The sequence below is a fragment of the Prunus persica genome, chromosome G1, assembly GCF_000346465.2.
Source record: "Prunus persica cultivar Lovell chromosome G1, Prunus_persica_NCBIv2, whole genome shotgun sequence".
NCBI lineage: Eukaryota > Viridiplantae > Streptophyta > Magnoliopsida > Rosales > Rosaceae > Prunus > Prunus persica.
The window spans coordinates 41,565,191-41,584,212 of NC_034009.1; the positions used below are offsets into that span (position 1 = coordinate 41,565,191).

The 19,022-nt window shown below is 36.1% G+C and overlaps 4 protein-coding genes across 4 annotated transcripts; 3 read left to right on the plus strand and 1 right to left on the minus strand.

Moving 5' to 3' along the window:
• LOC18789071 (flavonol synthase/flavanone 3-hydroxylase) lies at positions 627-2,198 on the minus strand. The gene is made up of 2 exons (XM_007222518.2): positions 1,658-2,198; positions 627-1,408 (listed from the first exon to the last, which is right to left on the minus strand). The coding sequence occupies exons 1-2, from the start codon at positions 2,110-2,112 to the stop codon at positions 868-870; spliced, it is 996 nt and encodes a 331-aa protein (XP_007222580.1). The 5' UTR covers positions 2,113-2,198; the 3' UTR covers positions 627-867.
• Positions 5,682-8,383, plus strand: LOC18789070 (selenoprotein K). Its single transcript, XM_007225912.2, has 4 exons — positions 5,682-5,792; positions 7,513-7,616; positions 7,714-7,861; positions 7,963-8,383. Exons 1-4 carry the CDS (start codon positions 5,774-5,776, stop codon positions 7,995-7,997), a joined length of 306 nt encoding a protein of 101 aa, XP_007225974.1. The 5' UTR covers positions 5,682-5,773; the 3' UTR covers positions 7,998-8,383.
• On the plus strand, positions 12,329-14,191 carry LOC18792331 (flavonol synthase/flavanone 3-hydroxylase). The gene is made up of 3 exons (XM_020569994.1): positions 12,329-12,867; positions 13,331-13,658; positions 13,771-14,191. Exons 1-3 carry the CDS (start codon positions 12,401-12,403, stop codon positions 13,981-13,983), a joined length of 1,008 nt encoding a protein of 335 aa, XP_020425583.1. The 5' UTR covers positions 12,329-12,400; the 3' UTR covers positions 13,984-14,191.
• LOC18788166 (flavonol synthase/flavanone 3-hydroxylase) lies at positions 15,435-17,872 on the plus strand. The gene is made up of 3 exons (XM_007222473.2): positions 15,435-16,061; positions 17,031-17,358; positions 17,462-17,872. The coding sequence occupies exons 1-3, from the start codon at positions 15,589-15,591 to the stop codon at positions 17,672-17,674; spliced, it is 1,014 nt and encodes a 337-aa protein (XP_007222535.1). The 5' UTR covers positions 15,435-15,588; the 3' UTR covers positions 17,675-17,872.

The window sequence follows — 19,022 nt, forward strand, 5'->3', positions numbered from 1 at the left end:
GGAAATCCAAAAATAAATAAGAGCAATTTTTTTCATTTTTGCTTCTTTTAAAAAATTTCTCTCTCTCTTTTGATCTTTTCCAAACGTCATCAATAATTCTCTTGTTTATATTATTTTTCTCAAGTTTTTATTTGTTGCTATGCTTAAACACCACGAATCAACTTGATAAGTATTAAACATATTGTGTTTTTAGTATTTGGGTGTTTACCTGATATGTACGTACATAATTTCATGTGGATGCTTGTCTCATCGATTAATATAATATGTGGGTCTTTACTTTTATCAATTAAATTAAAATTTATCCATATATTAGGTAAATATTCACAAGGAAAGAATTCAAATTTTAAATTTTGAAATTCAATTACAATGAAATAATGCATTAAATTGGATTTTCAATGTGTTTCCTTATTTACCTCAAAGGCTAAAATCGATACGACAAAAAAAAGTAATAAAAGTTAAAGAACTTGCATCTAAAACCAAAACGCACGAGTACTTAGCGTAATAACAACTAATCTTTTTGGACCTAGATCTAAGAAGTCTCAAAAATAAAATAAAAACAATTATTGATGGTCATTGTTGGATTTAACAGCTACAGCAAGTATAATGGTATTCAAAGTTTGAAGCAATTCAAATTTGATTCATTGAACATTTTTGCAACAGATTGTGACGAAATGGTACAATTTGAGCAAATGGTACAATACAGATTGATGATGATGAAGATGAACTGACATGACTTTGTGAAGGCCCTCATAGAATGTAAGTACTACGCACAAATTCTAACAAACGGCAAAACATATGAACCATTGGGACCATTGAAGAAATTTTATTGTGATGGTTGATACACAGCACAAATGGAATACATCACTCCTATTGTGGGAGCTTGTTGAATTTCCGGTGTCGGTATTCAGCATATGTCTTGGTTGAGTATTTGGCAGGGTTTTTCTCGTCCAGTAGCTCCGGCAGAGGTCCAATCACAGCCTCGTGCGGAGGAGCAACAAAAACAGCCCACGACATGCGCATACGTTCCTTGTTCACCAAGCTTCTGTGAAGAACACTCTTGTACTTGCCATTGCTCAAGACCTCCATCTGATCACCAATGTGAACAAAAACTGCATTTGACAAGTAATTGACAGCAACCCAGTTGTCATCTTCCCACAGCTGAAGGCCTGGAACATCATTGGAGACTAGCAGGGTTAGGGCTGACATGTCAGTGTGAGGCTCAACTCCTAGGGCCAGTTGGGGTTGTGGGCATGGAGGGTACATGTTGATTTTCATTTCCAATTCTACTTCTTCATTTCCGACATGAGATTTCAGAACCTTTGCTTCCAGCCCTAGACCCTCTGAAAGCACCTCCAGTAACTTGTCTGTTACTCTTAGCATCTCCTTGTTGTATTGGTCATTCACTTCCCTGTGTCACACAAATTTTACAGACTTTTTCAATAACCCTCTTAATTTCAGAAAGAAAAAAAGAAGAAGAGGAAAAGACTTTATAACCCTCCTACAGTTGGCCTTACATGCAAAAAGGAAATATTAAAAAGTTAGGGCAAGTATCATCCTAGGAAAAGAGCAGTAAAGAACCCAAGGAGCAACTGCTGAAAAATGAAAGCAATGAAAAAAAACTGAAAACTCAGTAAATAAATAAAAACAGAAGAGGTACCTGTAAGATGCAGGGTTCTTAGGCCAGATTTCATAGTTGACCTTAGATGGAGGGGCAGTCAGATGGAAAAAATAGTCGATCCACTCGACCTTCTCGTCATGGTTCTTGGTCATCTTAGTCCCATATCCATCAAACCTCCCATTGGCTGGGTCATTTGCATAGGCCTCTTTCTCCTGCTGTGGGAGTAAAAAGAACTCATGCCCTACCTTCTGCAACTGCTGGATCAAAGGTGACGGTATGCCGTGGTCAGTAATGAGAAAGAAGCCCCATGCAGTGGCTGCCGCTGCCACCTCCTTGACCACAACATCATGAGGCTGAGCGAGGGAGATCACAGGCACCGTGACTCCCTCTAGGGCCTTGCTATTCTCGGGCTGCTCATGGGCTGGTCGAACGAACTTCGCTGGAAGCTCGTTCAGCCCGCTGATGGCCAAGGCCTGCACTCTCTCCACCTCCATCACTTTTGTGTTTTTTTTTTTTTTTTTTGGGTCCCCCCCTCTTCTTGTTTGGATGTTGAGGGATTAGGATTAGGGTTTAAATGAAGTGAGGGGTTCAATGTGGTTATATAAGGTTTATGTCATAGCATATAATGCTTCACCTTTTGCATGTGCATGGGATCATTGTTGTCCTATATCCACCTAACATTCCACAAAATAATTTATAGGTTTGGAAAAGTAACGTTTACTCAATAAACTGTTGTGGAAGAGTAACGTTTGCAATAAATAAACTGTGGAGTTTTTCGCATGATAGTAAATGCGACTTTGTAAAACTTATGAACCCTTTTGGCAGTACTCGTAATTTCCCAATTATTTATGGGTCAAATAAAGCTTATGTGGATCATAATCCTAGTCACTGGACTGCGATTCATCCAGAAATTTTTATATGTTTCGGGTACACCACTTGATTGGTGTACAATCTAATAAACATACGATACGTGAAATTATTGTCTAACTTACTGTATTTTTTTTTATAACATGTGGAGGGTTGCATTGCCAATATTCCATATGTCTTCCATCTATTAAATGGTACACTAACTATATAGTGTATTCGGAACACCCAAAAATTACTCCAATTTATCAATTCAAAGACGACAGAATTAAGTTCAAGAAAGTATTCGCTGTTTTTATGAAGACTTGCATGCAAAGCAGCCCCAAAAGCTCCACTTTTTAATCAATTTAATCGACAAATCCAATACCTACAAAAGACGAACCGTCCACTTCTATAGACTAATTGCTTTCTTTTTTGAAAGTAAGTCAATTAAGAAATAGTATGTCCGATATTAAATATCCTCAAAATCATGAATATGATGAACTAAGAGATTGTAGAGAGAATTTAGAGAATTCAGATAGCAATAGAAATGCTATTATAATGTTTTCATTGAATATTTTATTCTATCTATTACAAGTGAGGAGGAAGCTTTATTTGTAGGCCGAACAATGTGGTTGCTTAATCATTCTTCTTTGGCTTCACATGGGTGTTGGCAAGCATCATCATTACTATTTTGTGCTCCACATTCTTGACTTTACAACACTCCCCCTTAGAGACCACAAATGATATGGAATATGCCTCGTTAAAAACCTTGCCAGTAAAAAAAGAGAATGTCAGTCTTTGAGCTAGAGGTCATAATGATCCTGTCATTTCAATAGTTAAAGGCTCACAAAAGAATCGCTTGGGAAATAAGGGCTACATAGCGCCCAAAAAAAAAAAAAAAAGACTACCATACACGCCTTTTGCTGGCAAGCTACCCCCCGCCTACCTCATCTATAGGCATTTCTATGTGCACGCACGTCTCGTGACTAATGGTTGGGGTTGGCTATGCTCACCGGTTGTGCTGCGTGAGCCTCTAGATGCCTCCAAGCAAGCGAAGGTTTTCAAGGTGATCACCCGTGCATCCTTCCCATGCTCTGTGACAACGGCAGTGCCCCCACCCATCTATTCCACCACATTTTAACGTCTTCACGTACTCAGATATCGATTATGAGGAATGCTAGCAATCTTCTCTTTAACCTTCTCTATTTTTCTCATGCCATATGACACTTTATTTACACTTAAAATAATGTCATTAATGCATAGCTTTTGTTTTCCAGAGTTACCCTTATTGAATGTACTAACTTTTTTTTGAATTACTATTAAAAAATATATATGTTATTTTAGGAAAAAAAAAATCTAATCATTTAATAAACACAACATTTTGACAATCTTAAGAAACATTAGTGGATAACCATTTTGTAGTTTGGTAGCATATCAAATTTTGAATGATATAAAATACCCCCCAGGTTCCTTAAATAAAAAAATTACAAAGTTTAATTTTTTTAAAAAAATTAAGAAAATCAGTTTTAGGATATTAATAATTAAAACATTAAAAAGGAAATATGGAAACATTGAAAAGACTACCCAACCACAAGGGGCGGGACAGTGGCGGAGCTAGGATTCTTAGTATGCAGGGGCCAAAATTTCAAAATCACTTCTACTAGGTTTTTCATCTTCAACTGAGAGGGCCATCACTAATCTAATTGCAGTAATTGTATTACTATATCATATATTTTATAATATATTACAAGAGATTAATAATTAAGTGGGGGGGCCAGGGCCATGGCAGGCCTGGCTGTAGCTCCGCCCCTGGGGCGGGAGGAAGATGTTACATAGTGGTGGGTGGCTGGCAAGAGAATCAGCATATTTTGAGAGATGGAGATGGGGGCGTATGCCTGGGGCTGGTGGGTAAAACAAAATATTATTTTATTAATTTCTATTTTTATTTTTCCAATTTGTAAAAAAAATTTAGATAAATTAAAGGTAATATGAAAGTCAATATATTTACTAAGGATAATCTTGGAAAACAAAAGCTATACATTAATGACATTGTTTTAGTATAAAGAAAGTGACATATGACATGAGAAGAAGGGAGAAGGTTAGAGAGAATGTCGCTAGCATTCCCTATCAATTATTAAGAGAGATCAATTATTAAGAACTTATGGTTAGAATTTGCCTCTAAAAACCAATTTGTAAGAAAAGATTGCTCATACCTTCTTTTTTTACTTTTTAAAAAAAAATAAAAGGATATTTCTTAGGCTAGAGCTGCCTTCTGGCTAGCCCGTCTTCGTGGGTCCCACCTTCAGCTTGGGCAAAAGTGACTTGCTGGAATTGAATTTTTTGCTTGGGCTCCGCCCAGCCTCGAGCTTGGCCTGATCGCTGGAGTTGCTCTAAGGAAGTCGACTCCAACACCGCTGGTTTTGGGCGTTTCTTAAATTCCACTCTAACTAAGTTCGAATCCCATTGTAGATGTTACTTCAGTTCTTGGGTTTTTATTTTTTAGTGTTTGTGTTTGTCTTCAATCCTTTCTTATGCTTTTTCTTATTTTTTGTGTTTGTCTTCAATCCTTTCTTATATATAGAAATGTGATATTTTGGTTGATATCTAAACTTTTTCTATATTTATAAAAGGTTCTATTTTTTATATACTCTATTCACACACAAATAAAAATAAAATTATTTTTGTTGAGTGCATCTATAAATACATAGGATTTATTTTCGGCATCGCTCTAAGTTTTCAAAATCTCAAGACCAGTCTTGTCCAAACCCTCACTAATAGGCTCATTGCAATGCCCAGAAACTCTTAAACCGTCTTAAACTATGCTATTTTTTCAACGTGAAATATTTGAGTCCTAAATGGATGTATATATTAAGTTTCATATTGGTATATTTTCATATGAAAATTATTTAAATAATCAGTCGGACCTAACTGGGTTAAAATGAAGAGTCGGAAAATATAGTACATGGCTGAAGCCCAGAAAAACAGAACAAGCCAAGCCCAAACAAATATGTTCAGGTATGTCATATTTTCTTTCGGGCCGGCCAGCAGATGGCCGTTAACTTAAACAGTGCTTACCCGCCAGATCCGGCTTAACCGACCAAGTTACACGTCGCCAACACCCGATATTCACCCAATAGAATAATGCCACGTGGGAAACACCTTAACCTTGACGTTGTTATAGCCAATGAAAATTGAGATGACGCGTAAAATACTAAAATGAATTACGGCAAAAATTAACTGTTTATATATTTGCTGTATTCAATCAAGGAAGAGCTTCGAAGACTTTCTCGAGTTTGGACTCTGATCTCCATGGCGTACGTTGAGCGAGGTTCTTCTCTCTCTCTCTCTCTGCCTCTGTTTTCGTAATTTCGTAAATTCATGTGACGAATGTTGGGTAGCCTGAATCGGTTTCAGAAGCTAGGGTTTGATTTTTGAGCTTTTTTTTTCCTTGTTTTATGCGATCGGTCATGAATTTCTTTTGAATAAGGGTTTGATCATCAAATTATCTCTAAATTCTGTTACAATTGCTTTTTGGTCCATATGTATTTCTATCTTACAATTGCTTAATTCCTGATATTTTCAATGTTATAATTAGGGGTTTTATTTTTTTTTTCCTTTCAATTTTATACATTTACGCTACTTACCTAGCTTAATTAGCAATTAGATGGGACAGAATTTGTATAGCATAAGCAGCTAGTGCCAGCTTTTGCTGGCTAAATACAGCTTTTTTCCATTTTCATGTTATTTATGTATCATGGTGGATTGAGATTTTTTTTTTTCCCTGTTCTGTTATGTTGCTTTTGCACCTTCATGCTATATTTCTTGCTTTGGGTACTGTTTGGTTTCTGGAATGAACTTGCGAAAGGAATGAAATCAAAATAAGAATGAAATGTGAAGAGATTTAGCAGGTAATGCACGGAAATTGAACATTAGCAAGGAATATAATTGGGATTATGGGTTAATTTTTTGGGACAGGACATTAGGTATATAATACAGCTTTTTTCCATTTTCATGTTATTTATGTATCATGGTGGATTGAGATTTTTTTCTTTCTGTTCTGTTATGTTGCTTTTGCATCTTCGTGCTATATTTCTTGCTTTGGGTACTGTTTGGTTTCTGGAATGAACTTGCGAAAGGAATGAAATCAAAATAAGAATGAAATGTGAAGAGATTTAGCGGGTAAGGCACGGAAATTGAACATTAGCAAGGAATATAATTGGGATTATGTGTTATTTTTTGGGACAGGACATTAGGTATATAATACAAGCCATTCAATTCCAAGGTTCGTTCCAATGAAACCAAGACTACTTTACAATGAGTTCCTTTGTTGTGTTTTCTTTATATGTTCACTTGGAAACATTGACGCTTACATGTACCTTAATTAGTGTGACTTTGCTCATTTAGTGATCTATGTTGCTTTGTTAGTTGCAAGCTTAGTTTCTTCTACTAATTTAGGGCTAATTAGCCCCTTCTCCTGTTGAATACCTGAATCTAATCTCTAGTAAGTTGGTCATATATAAGTGTTGATGAGAATATGTTCACTTTGAAACATTGATGCTTACATGTATCTTAAGTGGTGTGACTTTGCTCGTTTAATGATCCATGTTTCTTGGTTAGTTGCAAGCTCAGTTGGTTCTACTATTTAATGGTTAAGTAGCACCTTCTCGTTTTGAATACCTGAATCTAATCTCTGGCAAGTTGGTCATATATAAGTAATGATGAGAAAGCAGGGTTCGAAGGGCATTGATGATTTTATATAGGCCAGACTTCTGAAACTGAAATTGTATTTGTTTTAATGCATGATCTTCTGCTGAGACTGGGGTTAGTAAGTTTCTTTTGGACACTGTACAATTAAAGATGCTTTTGGCATTATTAGGTGGTGGCATGGGGACTATATTAGCCATTTACAGTTGTGAACATGTTTCTAGATGAATTTGTTGAGTTGAACTGTTGGTTTAAGCAAAATTATAATGTTCATACTTTTCTTCCTCGTGGATATTATCATCAGTGGAGCTGACCAATTGGTAATTTGCATACTACTCTTTTAGGTGTTGTGAAATCCAAGCGATCCATTTGGCGACTCAAGACGATAACCGACTTCTTTTGGGCCATTGTCAACCTCATAGGCGTGTTTTTTGCTACAATGTTCTCGGTAATAAAGAGAGTCTCTCTGTATCTTGATCACTTACGGAAGTATCAAATTAATTTGTCTACGAAAAACTTATGTTGTCAATACTTTCATGGCCTAGATGGAAAAGTCGGATGCTTACAGAAAAGGATTAGCTTCTGGAAAGAAATGGGATGGTGGTGGCCCCGGAGGCCCTGGAGGGGGACCATATGGTGGTCGTCCACGTGGGCCACCTCGTGGACTAGACAATGTTCGCGGAATTGACCATAGTAAGTCCACTCCTCCCTCCATTAAATGTTTGTAATCATGTTTTTTTTTGTTGTTTATTTATTTTAAATCTCCGCTAAAATTGCTTCTGTTCAACTCTCAGGTTCTCTACCTGCCTGTGGTTCCTGCTGCGGTTAAAGGGGGAAAGAGCATATTGTGTATCTGTCATTGTGCGTCCGAATGGTTGGTTTCAAGTTTATGAGTGGTTATTTAGTACGTTTAATGCACATAGATCATATAGTGGGCATGAACAGGGAAGAGAAAAACTATTATATGCAATAATCGACTGCATTTGCCATCTTCTGATGCTTCTTCTTTAGTACTCATCTGGCTGTTTATTTTTCATTTTTTCCAATTTAATGTGGCTGTGATAAATGCTGTAAGAGAGCCATGATGATATAATTTCAAGCATGTGAATCTTTTAGATTTTATTGTTGTGTTCCGAGTCATGTAATCCCGTGACCTTTTGGGTTCTCATGACCGATGATCATATTTAACTTAACCCCATGGTTAAAGTTAACGAAGGTTGGACGTGCGTAATTTTGTGGTGTTTTTACGACTTTCTTTCCACACTACATATTCTGAAAATACTTGCTCATTTGCAGTGTTTCATATTTGTGCAACAGTTCTGTGATTTGATTCAGTGCTGCCATGGCCATTAATTCTCGGAGGATAATATTTGGTTTTAACACAATCCGCCTCCCTATGTTCTCATCGTTTCTCTTTGAAAATGTCGTACCGTTTTGATATGTTTGTAGTAGATTTAGATTTATAATTGAGAGAAAGCAGACTCAGTTTTCTTTCCTATTTGCAACACCCATGGAGGGAAATTCTGCAATATGTTTTTATTTATTTATAAAGAATACAAACGAGTCTAAACTAAAAAGGAAGATAAATTTTTCACACACTACCAATATATCATTAGACAACTCGTCTACAAGTCAAATTTTGCAATAGGTTTAGAATTAGATCACGATTCACAAGCAAATCCCGAATACAAGCGTACTGCTATCCTCATTGAAAACCAAGCCCAAAGGCAGAAACAATTAGAGCCCTAAAACGACTGGGTCCATGGAAAGTAGAAACAAATAGTGCCCCGAAACAACTGGGCTCAAACAAACATATTAGACCTCACCCAAGGGGAAGGAACTAAATTCTTGGCATTATAGAAGTTTACATTTACGAAAGGTTTTTTTTTCTTCTTTCTTTCTAAAAGGTAACCCATTATAATAATTTTAAAATCTAAGTTTCCTCTTCAATAAAATAAAAACAAAATAAGAATTTTAAGAGTCCGTTTGATAACCATTTCAATTTTAATTTACTTAGAATACCTTTATAAGAGATTTTAAAGGGACAAATTCTGATATCTCATAATCCAATTCAAGGCTATAGACATGGTCTTCGGTCATCCTTGAGTAAAATCCACGTGTTTAAACAAATTTTTACTTGTGATTTAAAGTCAATTAGAGAAAATTTTGATGTAAGCTGCAAGTTGTTTTTGGCATGTTTAACAATTTATATCTTCTAGGAGGAGTAGTGTTACGTGCCTCATTGTCCTTAGCCTCCCAAGGACACGATCATAAGTTAGTCCAACTAAAACTCGCCTATATGGTAGTTCTCCTTCACGTGGATTTAACAATACGATCATAAACTGTACAATAAGTGTCGTTTTTCTTGTAATGATTGAAACTTAAAATGTTATTAGAGGCAAAGGACCCACTAGTGTAGTGATATGGAGTATTTACTTCCTCAAGTAAGGTCCTGGATTCGAGTCCTAGCATCCGTGTAGTGTGTGTGAGTTTAGTATGCTATCGCCCCTCTCAATAGAAAAGGTCATAAAAATAAATAAATAAATAAATAAAATGTTATTAGAGAACAAAAAACTAAGTTATCACACATATAGATAATTGTGAACCGTTGATATATAAGTTCAATAATCCATCAATGGCTATAATTGTGAACAACTAATGCTATCACTGTATATAATGGAAAGAGGAAAGGGATGAGAAGGATAGCCATGTTTTAGGGTGGGGAAAGGTGTGAGGTAGGTATGCATTTTAGTTTGGGTAATAGTAAATGCCTAGATGCATCCTAGTACTCATGGCCAGGCCAGGGATCCTTCTAGACAGGGGTCATTTCTGAACCTTCTTGATACAAGTTATTAGGGTAAGGTCATGTGATGCATGTGATCAGTAATTGCTCAATTTATTGCCTCTCAATTTCCTGTCCACGTAAATCATTCAACCACCCTTCAATTATGTTTCTGTTTTGCCCAAACACAGAAATGATGTTTGTGTATGGAATAAGGGCATCTAACTAAAGTAACACTCATTATGATTGTTGTACCACAGTTATAAAAGAAAGAAAATACTACGTTTTCAAACCAAACAAATTTTGTGCGTCTCCATCATGGTAGGGGAAGAATAAATCTCAAGGTATAGACTGTTTGGTGTTTGGTGTAAGGGAGAGAATGAATAGATTATAGGATTAACTACCATTCCTAGTCAATGGATTTTCACATATTGGATTTCGGACTGCGTTGGGGAATTTATGTATTTTTTTGATTTTGTATGTGCTTGTAAGTATAGAAGAAGTCTGGAATTAGAATTATTCCAATATCTACTCTAGATAAATAAATATGCCCTCATGGGTTTCTCATTCCCTATTTCATGGATCTATGTATAGAATACCAAACATATAAGAACCAAATCTTATATCTATTCCTAAACCCGTAATCCCACAAACCAAATGCCACCTAAAACTTGAACTCAATTTTCTTGATTGTCTTCATTGATTAAGAAAGAAAGTATCACTAAAACTAAAACTTATCCCAATTTTGTTACACAAGGCATGATATGACCACATCATATTTAAGAAAAATCGTAAATCACATGATTACTTAATTAGGGGGAAAAAAAGGAAAAATGTTAAGTCAATTGGCGGGGGCAGTGAGTCATTGCACCCAAGTTCGAATAATCGTATCCGTAAATTATGTTAATTTAGAATCATTTAACTTATCGCTTGTATTAAAAAAGTATTGATGGTACAAAAAGATGTTTAAAAAGAACATTAGCAAAAGACATCACTCTTTTTAGATTACTCGGCAGATCGTATCAGTAGTTTTTACAGTTTCTTTACATTTTTCAGAATGGATTTCAGTTTCTGAATAAAGGTAATAAGTACTAATTGATAACGTTTGGGACATATCTAACTTTGTTGTCGTTATATCTTTTGTCGATCTCTTTAATGCCGGAGGTATTACTTCTTTGGTCCCTCTGTCACTTCCATAAACTCGTGACTCATTTTGAAAAAAGACTTCTCAACAACCAAAGAAAAGCTCTTGCCAACTTTACTGCTCAAATCCAGTGCCTTCTAGATCACCTCTGTACACAAGGTATTGCTACGATTCCACCACCTTTTAATTTCTTGTGGTTATAAAGATAATAAATCTTATTGTCTAAATTTATTTCTAAAGAAAAAGGAAAAACTGCAATCTTATATTCACATTTTGAGAGTCCTACAATATTATTGGAAGATCCAATATTTAGGTTGAAATTCAGAGAGTATAAAAGATGAACTAATTCAAGGTTGTAGGGCTCATCTGAATAGTTGTTTTCTCTTGTATTGCACTATTTGATTTTTGGTTGACTTGTAGTTAATTGGGTTCTTTAGGGGTTACGTGTAGTTGTAATAAATTGGCATCATTTTATTTATTTATTTTTAATTTTGTTATTTTGAAGACCTTTCCTATTGAGATGGGCGATATCATACTAAATTCATAGACACTACACGGATGCTAGGACTTGAATCAGAACATTGCATGAGAGTGCAATTACTCCAAATTACTACACTAGTTGGTTCTTTGCAAATTGTCATGAATTTTGGAGTTCGACAGAGGTTTAAGTTTAGGTTTGTAATTAATTTATGAAAAAGAAATTATTCGGATTTGTTAAAGTTTAAAAAATATGGGACTGGTCCTAATGAAAAAAAATATAGAGAGGGACTAGCATGTAGAATCCCCTAAATTTCCTCTAACTTTATCTAAACGAACAAGATCAAGTGTCCCCCACCAAGTATTGTGCCCTCTCAATCAGGCCACTGCCCTAGATCATAGCCACTGCTCTGCCATTGAAATTAACAAAAAAGAATGTATGGTTTAGATTTTATGCTTATATTAGGAATGCTAATGAGTGCGTTGATTAAAATAGTCTTAATCTCCTCTTGTTTTGAGAGAGTTCAAAAGAAAATTTGTGGGTGGAGAGAGCAGCAGTAAAAATAGCAACACTATTTTTCTTTTGGCCGTGGGAAAAAGGGCAGTTCAACTATTTAGCTAGCGAACAGCAACGAGCCACGTACGCACCATATCTATGAAAGTTTCTTCACGTACAAGAAATGGTTATTTCGTTGCCACACCCCAAATATAAATGCATGCTTCATGCCAAGGGTTTGAGCTGAGACAAAAGCCAAGAACAAACCCTTCACCAAATTATCTATATCTTTTGTTTTTCTCAGGCGATCGATATATCGAGAAATATATACAAATGCAGTCGGAGGCTGAGAGAGTGCAAGACATTGCTTTAATGTCCAAAGCCAACATCCCAATCGAGTTCATTAGGTCAGAGCATGAGCAACCAGGGATCACAACCGTCCATGGGAAAGTCCTGGAGTGCCCAACCATCGATTTCAGCAACCAAGATGACGAAGAGATCCTGAACCAAATTGTAGAGGCTAGCAGGAATTGGGGAATGTACCAGATTGTGAACCATGACATTCCGAATGAGGCCATAAGCAAATTGCAAGCTGTTGGGAAGGCATTTTTTGAGCTTCCACCAGAGGAGAAAGAGGTTTATGCGAAGCCTCCAGATTCTAAGTCTGTGGAAGGGTACGGGACGAAGCTTCAGAAGGAATTGGAAGGCAAGAAAGGATGGGTGGACCATTTGTTCCATAGGGTTTGGCCTCCTTCTGCCATTAACTACCAGTTCTGGCCTAAGAACCCACCTTCTTACAGGTTAGTCACACTATTTGTTTTGAGCAATGCTAGGTATGGATGCATCTCTAGCATATGTGAGTCGGTCTTTTCTCTATTATTGTCTAGAATTTTTAAATTGTAAGGGTCCCTACCCTAACCCAAAATCAATTGTACACAAACCGGTCGTTGTTGAAAGCCTTTACAGTGAAAAAGATATCACTCTAACTTTAGGGCTCCTACTTAAGTTTGATAAAATTCTTCAAAGAAAAAAAAAAGTATATCCCATTCTAGTTAAGTACGTAAAAACAAAGTAGACGTGGCTGATCCCTATCTACTAAAATTCATAATAAACTTAAGGTTGATAAATCTTTCGCAGAATTAATGGAAATGAGATTCGAACTTGATACATCTCTCAATATATATATATATATATATATATCCCACAAATTAAAAACTAATGTAGATTATGACATATTGGTGGTTCTAATTTTGATGGGTGCAGGGAAGCTAATGAAGAGTATGTGAAGCATCTGCACAAGGTGGTGGACAAGTTGTTCAAGGTGCTCTCTTTAGGGTTAGGGCTTGAAGGACAAGAGTTGAAGAAGGCTGCTGGAGGAGATGACATGGTTTATCTTCTGAAAATTAATTATTACCCTCCATGTCCCCGCCCTGACCTTGCTCTTGGAGTGGTGGCCCACACTGACATGTCTGCCCTAACCATACTTGTCCCAAACGATGTCCAGGGCCTACAGGCTTGCAGAGATGGCCAATGGTACGATGTGAGGTACATCCCTAATGCCCTGGTCATCCACATTGGTGATCAGATGGAGGTTAGGACCTTCTCTTTATATTATCTATATTATTATTAAGATAAACCTTGCGTTAATCTTAATGATTTTAATAACGTACTAACTTAATTAAGTGATAATAACTTTGTGGTAGATTATGAGCAATGGAAAGTACAAGAGTGTCCTCCATAGAAGCACTGTGAATAAAGAGAAGACGAGACTCTCGTGGCCGGTTTTCATTGAGCCTCCACAAGACCGCGTAGTTGGCCCTCTCCCACAGCTTGTGAAGGAGGACAATCCACCTAAATACAAAGCCAAGAAGTTCGGAGATTATTGTTATTGCAAGCTCAACAAGATTCCCCAGTAAAGCTATATAGCCAGCTTTCTCTCACTCTCGGGGCTCTCAACAACTTTCACATTCGTTCTTAAATTTAAGGCCGTGTTGGTGTAATTAACTCTTTTAATTGTCAGACATCATCGTCTTGACTCTGTTAATAGTAACAATAGTTTCGACTTTTTCATTTAAATATGTTAACTTTGACAGTTGATTTTGTGTATGTAACTTCTAAAAGGAAAGTGTGTTTTGTAATTATATAAGATCTATAGGTGTTCGTCTTATTAACTTTGTGTAAAATCGTGGGTCTCTTTAACGATTACTAGTTGATTTTAACTAGATACGATTGAATATTGAATTCTATAACTTATGTTCTAATATGGTGCAGAAAAACCCACGTGAAGAAATGTGTTAAAATATAAAATGATTATTAACGCTTCGTAATAATAAAGATGTCTCTCAAATAAGATACCCAACAAAAATTTATAACATTCAACACAAAGCTAATTGATATTGATGCAAAGACATCAACTAGGTGACGTGGGCCTTTTATATTCTCAAACTCATGCCCCCAAAAATTAATGTGAACATACGTAATGGTCTGTGGAGGTAGGTGCATCCTAGTATTTCTACAGTTTCTACTCTCTCGCCCCACAGCGATCTTCAACAACCAACCCAATCTTTTTTTCATTTGTCCCTCTTCCTCATTTTAAATTTAACGACAAATCAAGAGTACATGCAAAATGTTGTACCAATTAAGGAGCTGGATTGTTAGAACTTGGAGGTATTTAAAGGAGTGAGAGTTGGAAATCTATTATTTTTATTTGAGCATTAGTTGGGTTAATCCGACTGAAAAACACTCAAAAGACACTGAGTGCTATCAGTTCTTTTTAATTCTTTTAGGTACCGAAAATAGTGTTTATTGTTGTATTAAAGACCGTTATATATCACGCGGAATATAAATTTTCGAGACTTATTTTCGTAATGAGTCTCACAATTATAAATTGTCGTGAGACTTTCGTGAGAAATTGTATGTCATACTCATACATCAAGTTGTATACCCTCCTCCAACCAAACGAAAAAGGATATTTTTGGAAAGTTGGATTTGGAATTTCTGTTTTTTTTTTAACTTTAGTGAGAGCTGGGAAAGCAATTGGATGGAGTGAAGTGATGACAGCGGTAGAACTGGAAAACGATATCTACCCAAATTTATTTATTTATTTATTTATTTTAAATTTAATCCTTGATGGATCTTGTAAAAGGGGGCAGTTGAACTATTAAGCGAAAAGGAATGAGCCACGTCCCCTACATGTACATGGCATGGCCATCAGATCTACCTTCTTCTGAAAACCATTTTTTCTTGCACAAGGAATGAGCCACGTCCCCTACATGTACATGGCATGGGCATCATACCTACCTTCTTCTGAAAACGATTTTTCTTGCACAATAAATAGTCACTGCCATTCTGCCCCCAAAGAAAAAAATTGGTCACTTGCCTTTTGGCACTAATATAAATATACACTTCACGCAAAGGGAGTGAGAGACAAATCAAGAAGCTCCAAATTCCTCTAAACACGCTTTGTTTTAATTTGCTCATCTTCTCAGCCCTTAGGCTGTAGGGTTTTTTTTCTTTCAAAAATGGGGGTAGAGAGAGTCGAGGTCATTGCCCCAAAACCCGAGGGCACTATCCCAGACGAGTTCATTAGGTCAGAGAATGAGCAACCTGGGATCACGACCGTTCATGGGAAGGTCCTTGAGGTCCCAACCATTGATTTTAGTGACCCTGATGAGCAAAAGCTCATCCGTCAGATTGCTGAGGCCAGCAGCAACTGGGGCATGTACCAGATTGTGAACCATGACATCCCTAGTGAGGCCATAAGAAACTTGCAGGCTGTTGGGAATGAGTTTTTTGAGCTTCCACAGGAGGAAAAGGAGGCTTATGCTAAGCCTCTCGACTCTGACTCTATGGAAGGCTATGGGACAAAGCTTTTCAAGGAGTTTTCTGACGGCAACGTTACGAAAAAAGGTTGGGTGGACCATATGTTTAATAAGATCTGGCCTCCTTCTGTCATTAATTACCAGTTCTGGCCTAAGAACCCGCCTTCTTACAGGTTAGGCACGCTTTGTTTTTAGTATTAATGTGTTGACAACATTTACTGACCATATTACTAACACCAATTAGTAATATGGGGGAAATAGTTATATATATATATGTATAGATGATTTTTCGTAATTACAGTTTTGCCACTTCATTGTCACATTTTGCAACGATGTGTTAAATTGTGTAGAACATATGATTTTGTAATACTTAATTACTAAATATTTTGTTATTTGATTCTGAGTCGAGATTAACTATTTAATTATAAGTATATTTGATTACTCTTTTTATAGGCAGTAGTATTAAGATATTGGTTCCAAAAGAAAGATCGATCTTGGCTAGAAATGACAATAAATAATTATGTGCATGCATAAATATCACCTGAATTTTTTAATTATAATTCATTGACGGAAATGCACTTAAATTTAATGAAAACGTCAATACTTTACAAAATTTAAGTGTTTAAAATTAAAAATTAAAAATTCTGGTAATAATAGTACATATGGTTAAAATGTCAAGTGACATTTAAGCAAATTTCCCTAAATAATATAACCTACCTATAAGATTATTATAAGTAGGTAGCCAGAAAAAATATAATAATAAAAAGCTAAAATGAAAATTACGATGCAAAAAAGAAGTATCCAACAAAAAAAAACCAAATTGTGTGATAGGACCACACACTGTTGCTTTCGCTTTTAATGAAAGACCGTCCGAATAACCTTTTTTTTCAACTTACGAATTCTAAGCTACTGGCGGTGCGGCATTTCATGACTGGCTGCTTATTGGAAAGATCTCTTCCACAAAAATACAGACGTGGCATGTTGCCTATCTGAAAAAAGAAAAAAAAAATTCTTTCCTAAAATGGAAAAATAACAAACCCCTTTCTAAGTTCTAACTACATTTTCTCATTTTAATTTATATTTAATAAAATTCTATTTGTTTAATTTAATGGTTGAATTTGTTTTAATTTTGATTGGTGCAGGGAAGCTAATGAGGAGTATGCTAAGCATATGCACAAAGTGGTGGAGAAGCTGTTCAGGCTCCTATCGCTAGGGTTGGGGCTCGAAGGACAAGAGTTAAAGAAGGCTTCTGGTGGAGATGACTTGATTTACCTTCTCAAAATTAATTATTACCCGCCATGTCCCCGCCCGGATCTTGCTCTCGGCGTGGTGGCTCACACCGACATGTCCATCGTCACCATTCTCGTCCCCAACGATGTCCAGGGCCTCCAGGCCTCCAGAGATGGCCGCTGGTACGACGTTAGGTACATCCCTAATGCCCTTGTCATCCACATTGGTGATCAAATGGAGGTACACATTTATACATCTCTCTTCGACTTGCCTTTTTTAGTCTTTTGTTTGATTAAGTCACCCAAGTGATTAATTAACTAACTAATTAATTAATTTGTGGCAGGTAATGAGCAATGGAAAGTACAAGAGTGTGCTGCACAGAACCACAGTGAACAAAGACAAGACAAGAATCTCATGGCCAGTGTTCTTGGAGCCTCCAGCAGACCACGTAATAGGGCCTCTCCCACAGCTTGTGAACCAGGAAAATCCACCTAAATACAAGACCAAGACGTACGGGGAGTATGTTTATTGTAAGCTCAACAAAATTCCCCAATAAAAAATAAAAAAAGACTCGGGTATTTCACTGGTTTATTTGGTTTGAGTGATGTCGTTTTCAATACTAGTTTATGCAGTGTTTGGTAGTTTTTTTAATTCTTGTTTTTTGCTTTTTGTTTGGGGAAGTTGTATGTGTTGGCGAGTGCCATGTTGATCCAAAATAATTATATTAATTAATGGTGATGAATGATTTTTATGAGATTTTGGTTTCATATTGAGAGAAACGATAATATACTAAATTCACATTACACTACACAGATGTTAGAACTCGAATTCATAATCTTTCATCGAAGAACCAATTACTTCAAACCACTACAGTAATAAGTCATTTACACATATTCTCATTTTTTAAGCAACATATCTAAGTTAATTAAAAATTTATCATTCAAAATAAATAAATGTTATCAATTCAAACTTCAATACAAAAAATTTCAAATATAGAGGCTAAGGCATTACAGTCAATTCTAATAAAAACATCAAAAATGTTTAATCACCACCAGCTTTTGTCTCTTTGCCATGTAATATCAGAGAGACACCCGTACGGATGTGCCAACATGCGACAAATTTTTTAATTTCCCAATGTTAAGGGGGTGATAACTGTCAAGAGGCCATTGGACGGGCACACCTAGGTGGATTACTTACCCTGACATCCCGATGCCAGGGAAATTTTCCTCCCTATACAATGAGTAGAGGGACAGAGAAAGGTCATTTCAAGTCGATTTCTATTTGACGTCTTGAAAGGATCCCTTAACCCTTAACCGTTACACATGATGTTTTTACATGAGCATAATTAGTTAACATTGGAACGAAAACTTCGACCTAATTTGAGATTGGTAACGGCATTACTGTTATTTCACTAGGGAGGCTGTGACGTATAAGCCATACCACTAGAATGGTTTGTGCAATTTAGCCTTCCCTCAAAGGCCCTGAGTAAATCCACATACCTCTCTTCTTTTTTCTTCTTTTTTATATAACTTTTTCTTCTTCTTGATGTTGCATGGATTGGTCCACATCTACACAAGGACATTTTTTCAATCTTTGTCTTCTAATTCTTTATTATTTAGCAAAATATCTTCCTACCATTTCAAAGATTTACATATTAATTAGAAGTGTAAATATAAGGCCTTGTTTGGTATCTTACTTTAAAAAGTAAACTAAAAAATTATGATTCTTTTTAAAACATGAGTTTTTAAATAGTGATTTTAAGATCTAAAAATTTATTTGGTATTGAACTCCAAACTACTTTTAAGGTCTAAAAAAAATTGAAATTAAAATCAGAAAATCAAAAATCCTAATCTCCAAATTGAAATTAACAAAAGTAAAGAAAAAAGACGTGAGGCATAAACCCT

Excerpts from the sequence above, each read along its gene's own strand:
- LOC18789071 (XM_007222518.2), bottom strand. The coding sequence starts at position 2,112 with ATGGAGGTGGAGAGAGTGCAGGCCTTGGCCATCAGCGGGCTGAACGAG. Across the intron at positions 1,409-1,657 it reads AAGAACCCTGCATCTTACAG|GGAAGTGAATGACCAATACA; the intron begins GTACCTCTTCTG and ends TGTGTGACACAG.
- LOC18789070 (XM_007225912.2), top strand. Across the intron at positions 7,617-7,713 it reads TTTTTGCTACAATGTTCTCG|ATGGAAAAGTCGGATGCTTA; the intron begins GTAATAAAGAGA and ends TTCATGGCCTAG. Across the intron at positions 7,862-7,962 it reads TGTTCGCGGAATTGACCATA|GTTCTCTACCTGCCTGTGGT; the intron begins GTAAGTCCACTC and ends TTCAACTCTCAG.
- LOC18792331 (XM_020569994.1), top strand. The coding sequence starts at position 12,401 with ATGCAGTCGGAGGCTGAGAGAGTGCAAGACATTGCTTTAATGTCCAAA. Across the intron at positions 12,868-13,330 it reads AAGAACCCACCTTCTTACAG|GGAAGCTAATGAAGAGTATG; the intron begins GTTAGTCACACT and ends TGATGGGTGCAG. Across the intron at positions 13,659-13,770 it reads ACATTGGTGATCAGATGGAG|ATTATGAGCAATGGAAAGTA; the intron begins GTTAGGACCTTC and ends ACTTTGTGGTAG.
- LOC18788166 (XM_007222473.2), top strand. The coding sequence starts at position 15,589 with ATGGGGGTAGAGAGAGTCGAGGTCATTGCCCCAAAACCCGAGGGCACT. Across the intron at positions 16,062-17,030 it reads AAGAACCCGCCTTCTTACAG|GGAAGCTAATGAGGAGTATG; the intron begins GTTAGGCACGCT and ends TGATTGGTGCAG. Across the intron at positions 17,359-17,461 it reads ACATTGGTGATCAAATGGAG|GTAATGAGCAATGGAAAGTA; the intron begins GTACACATTTAT and ends AATTTGTGGCAG.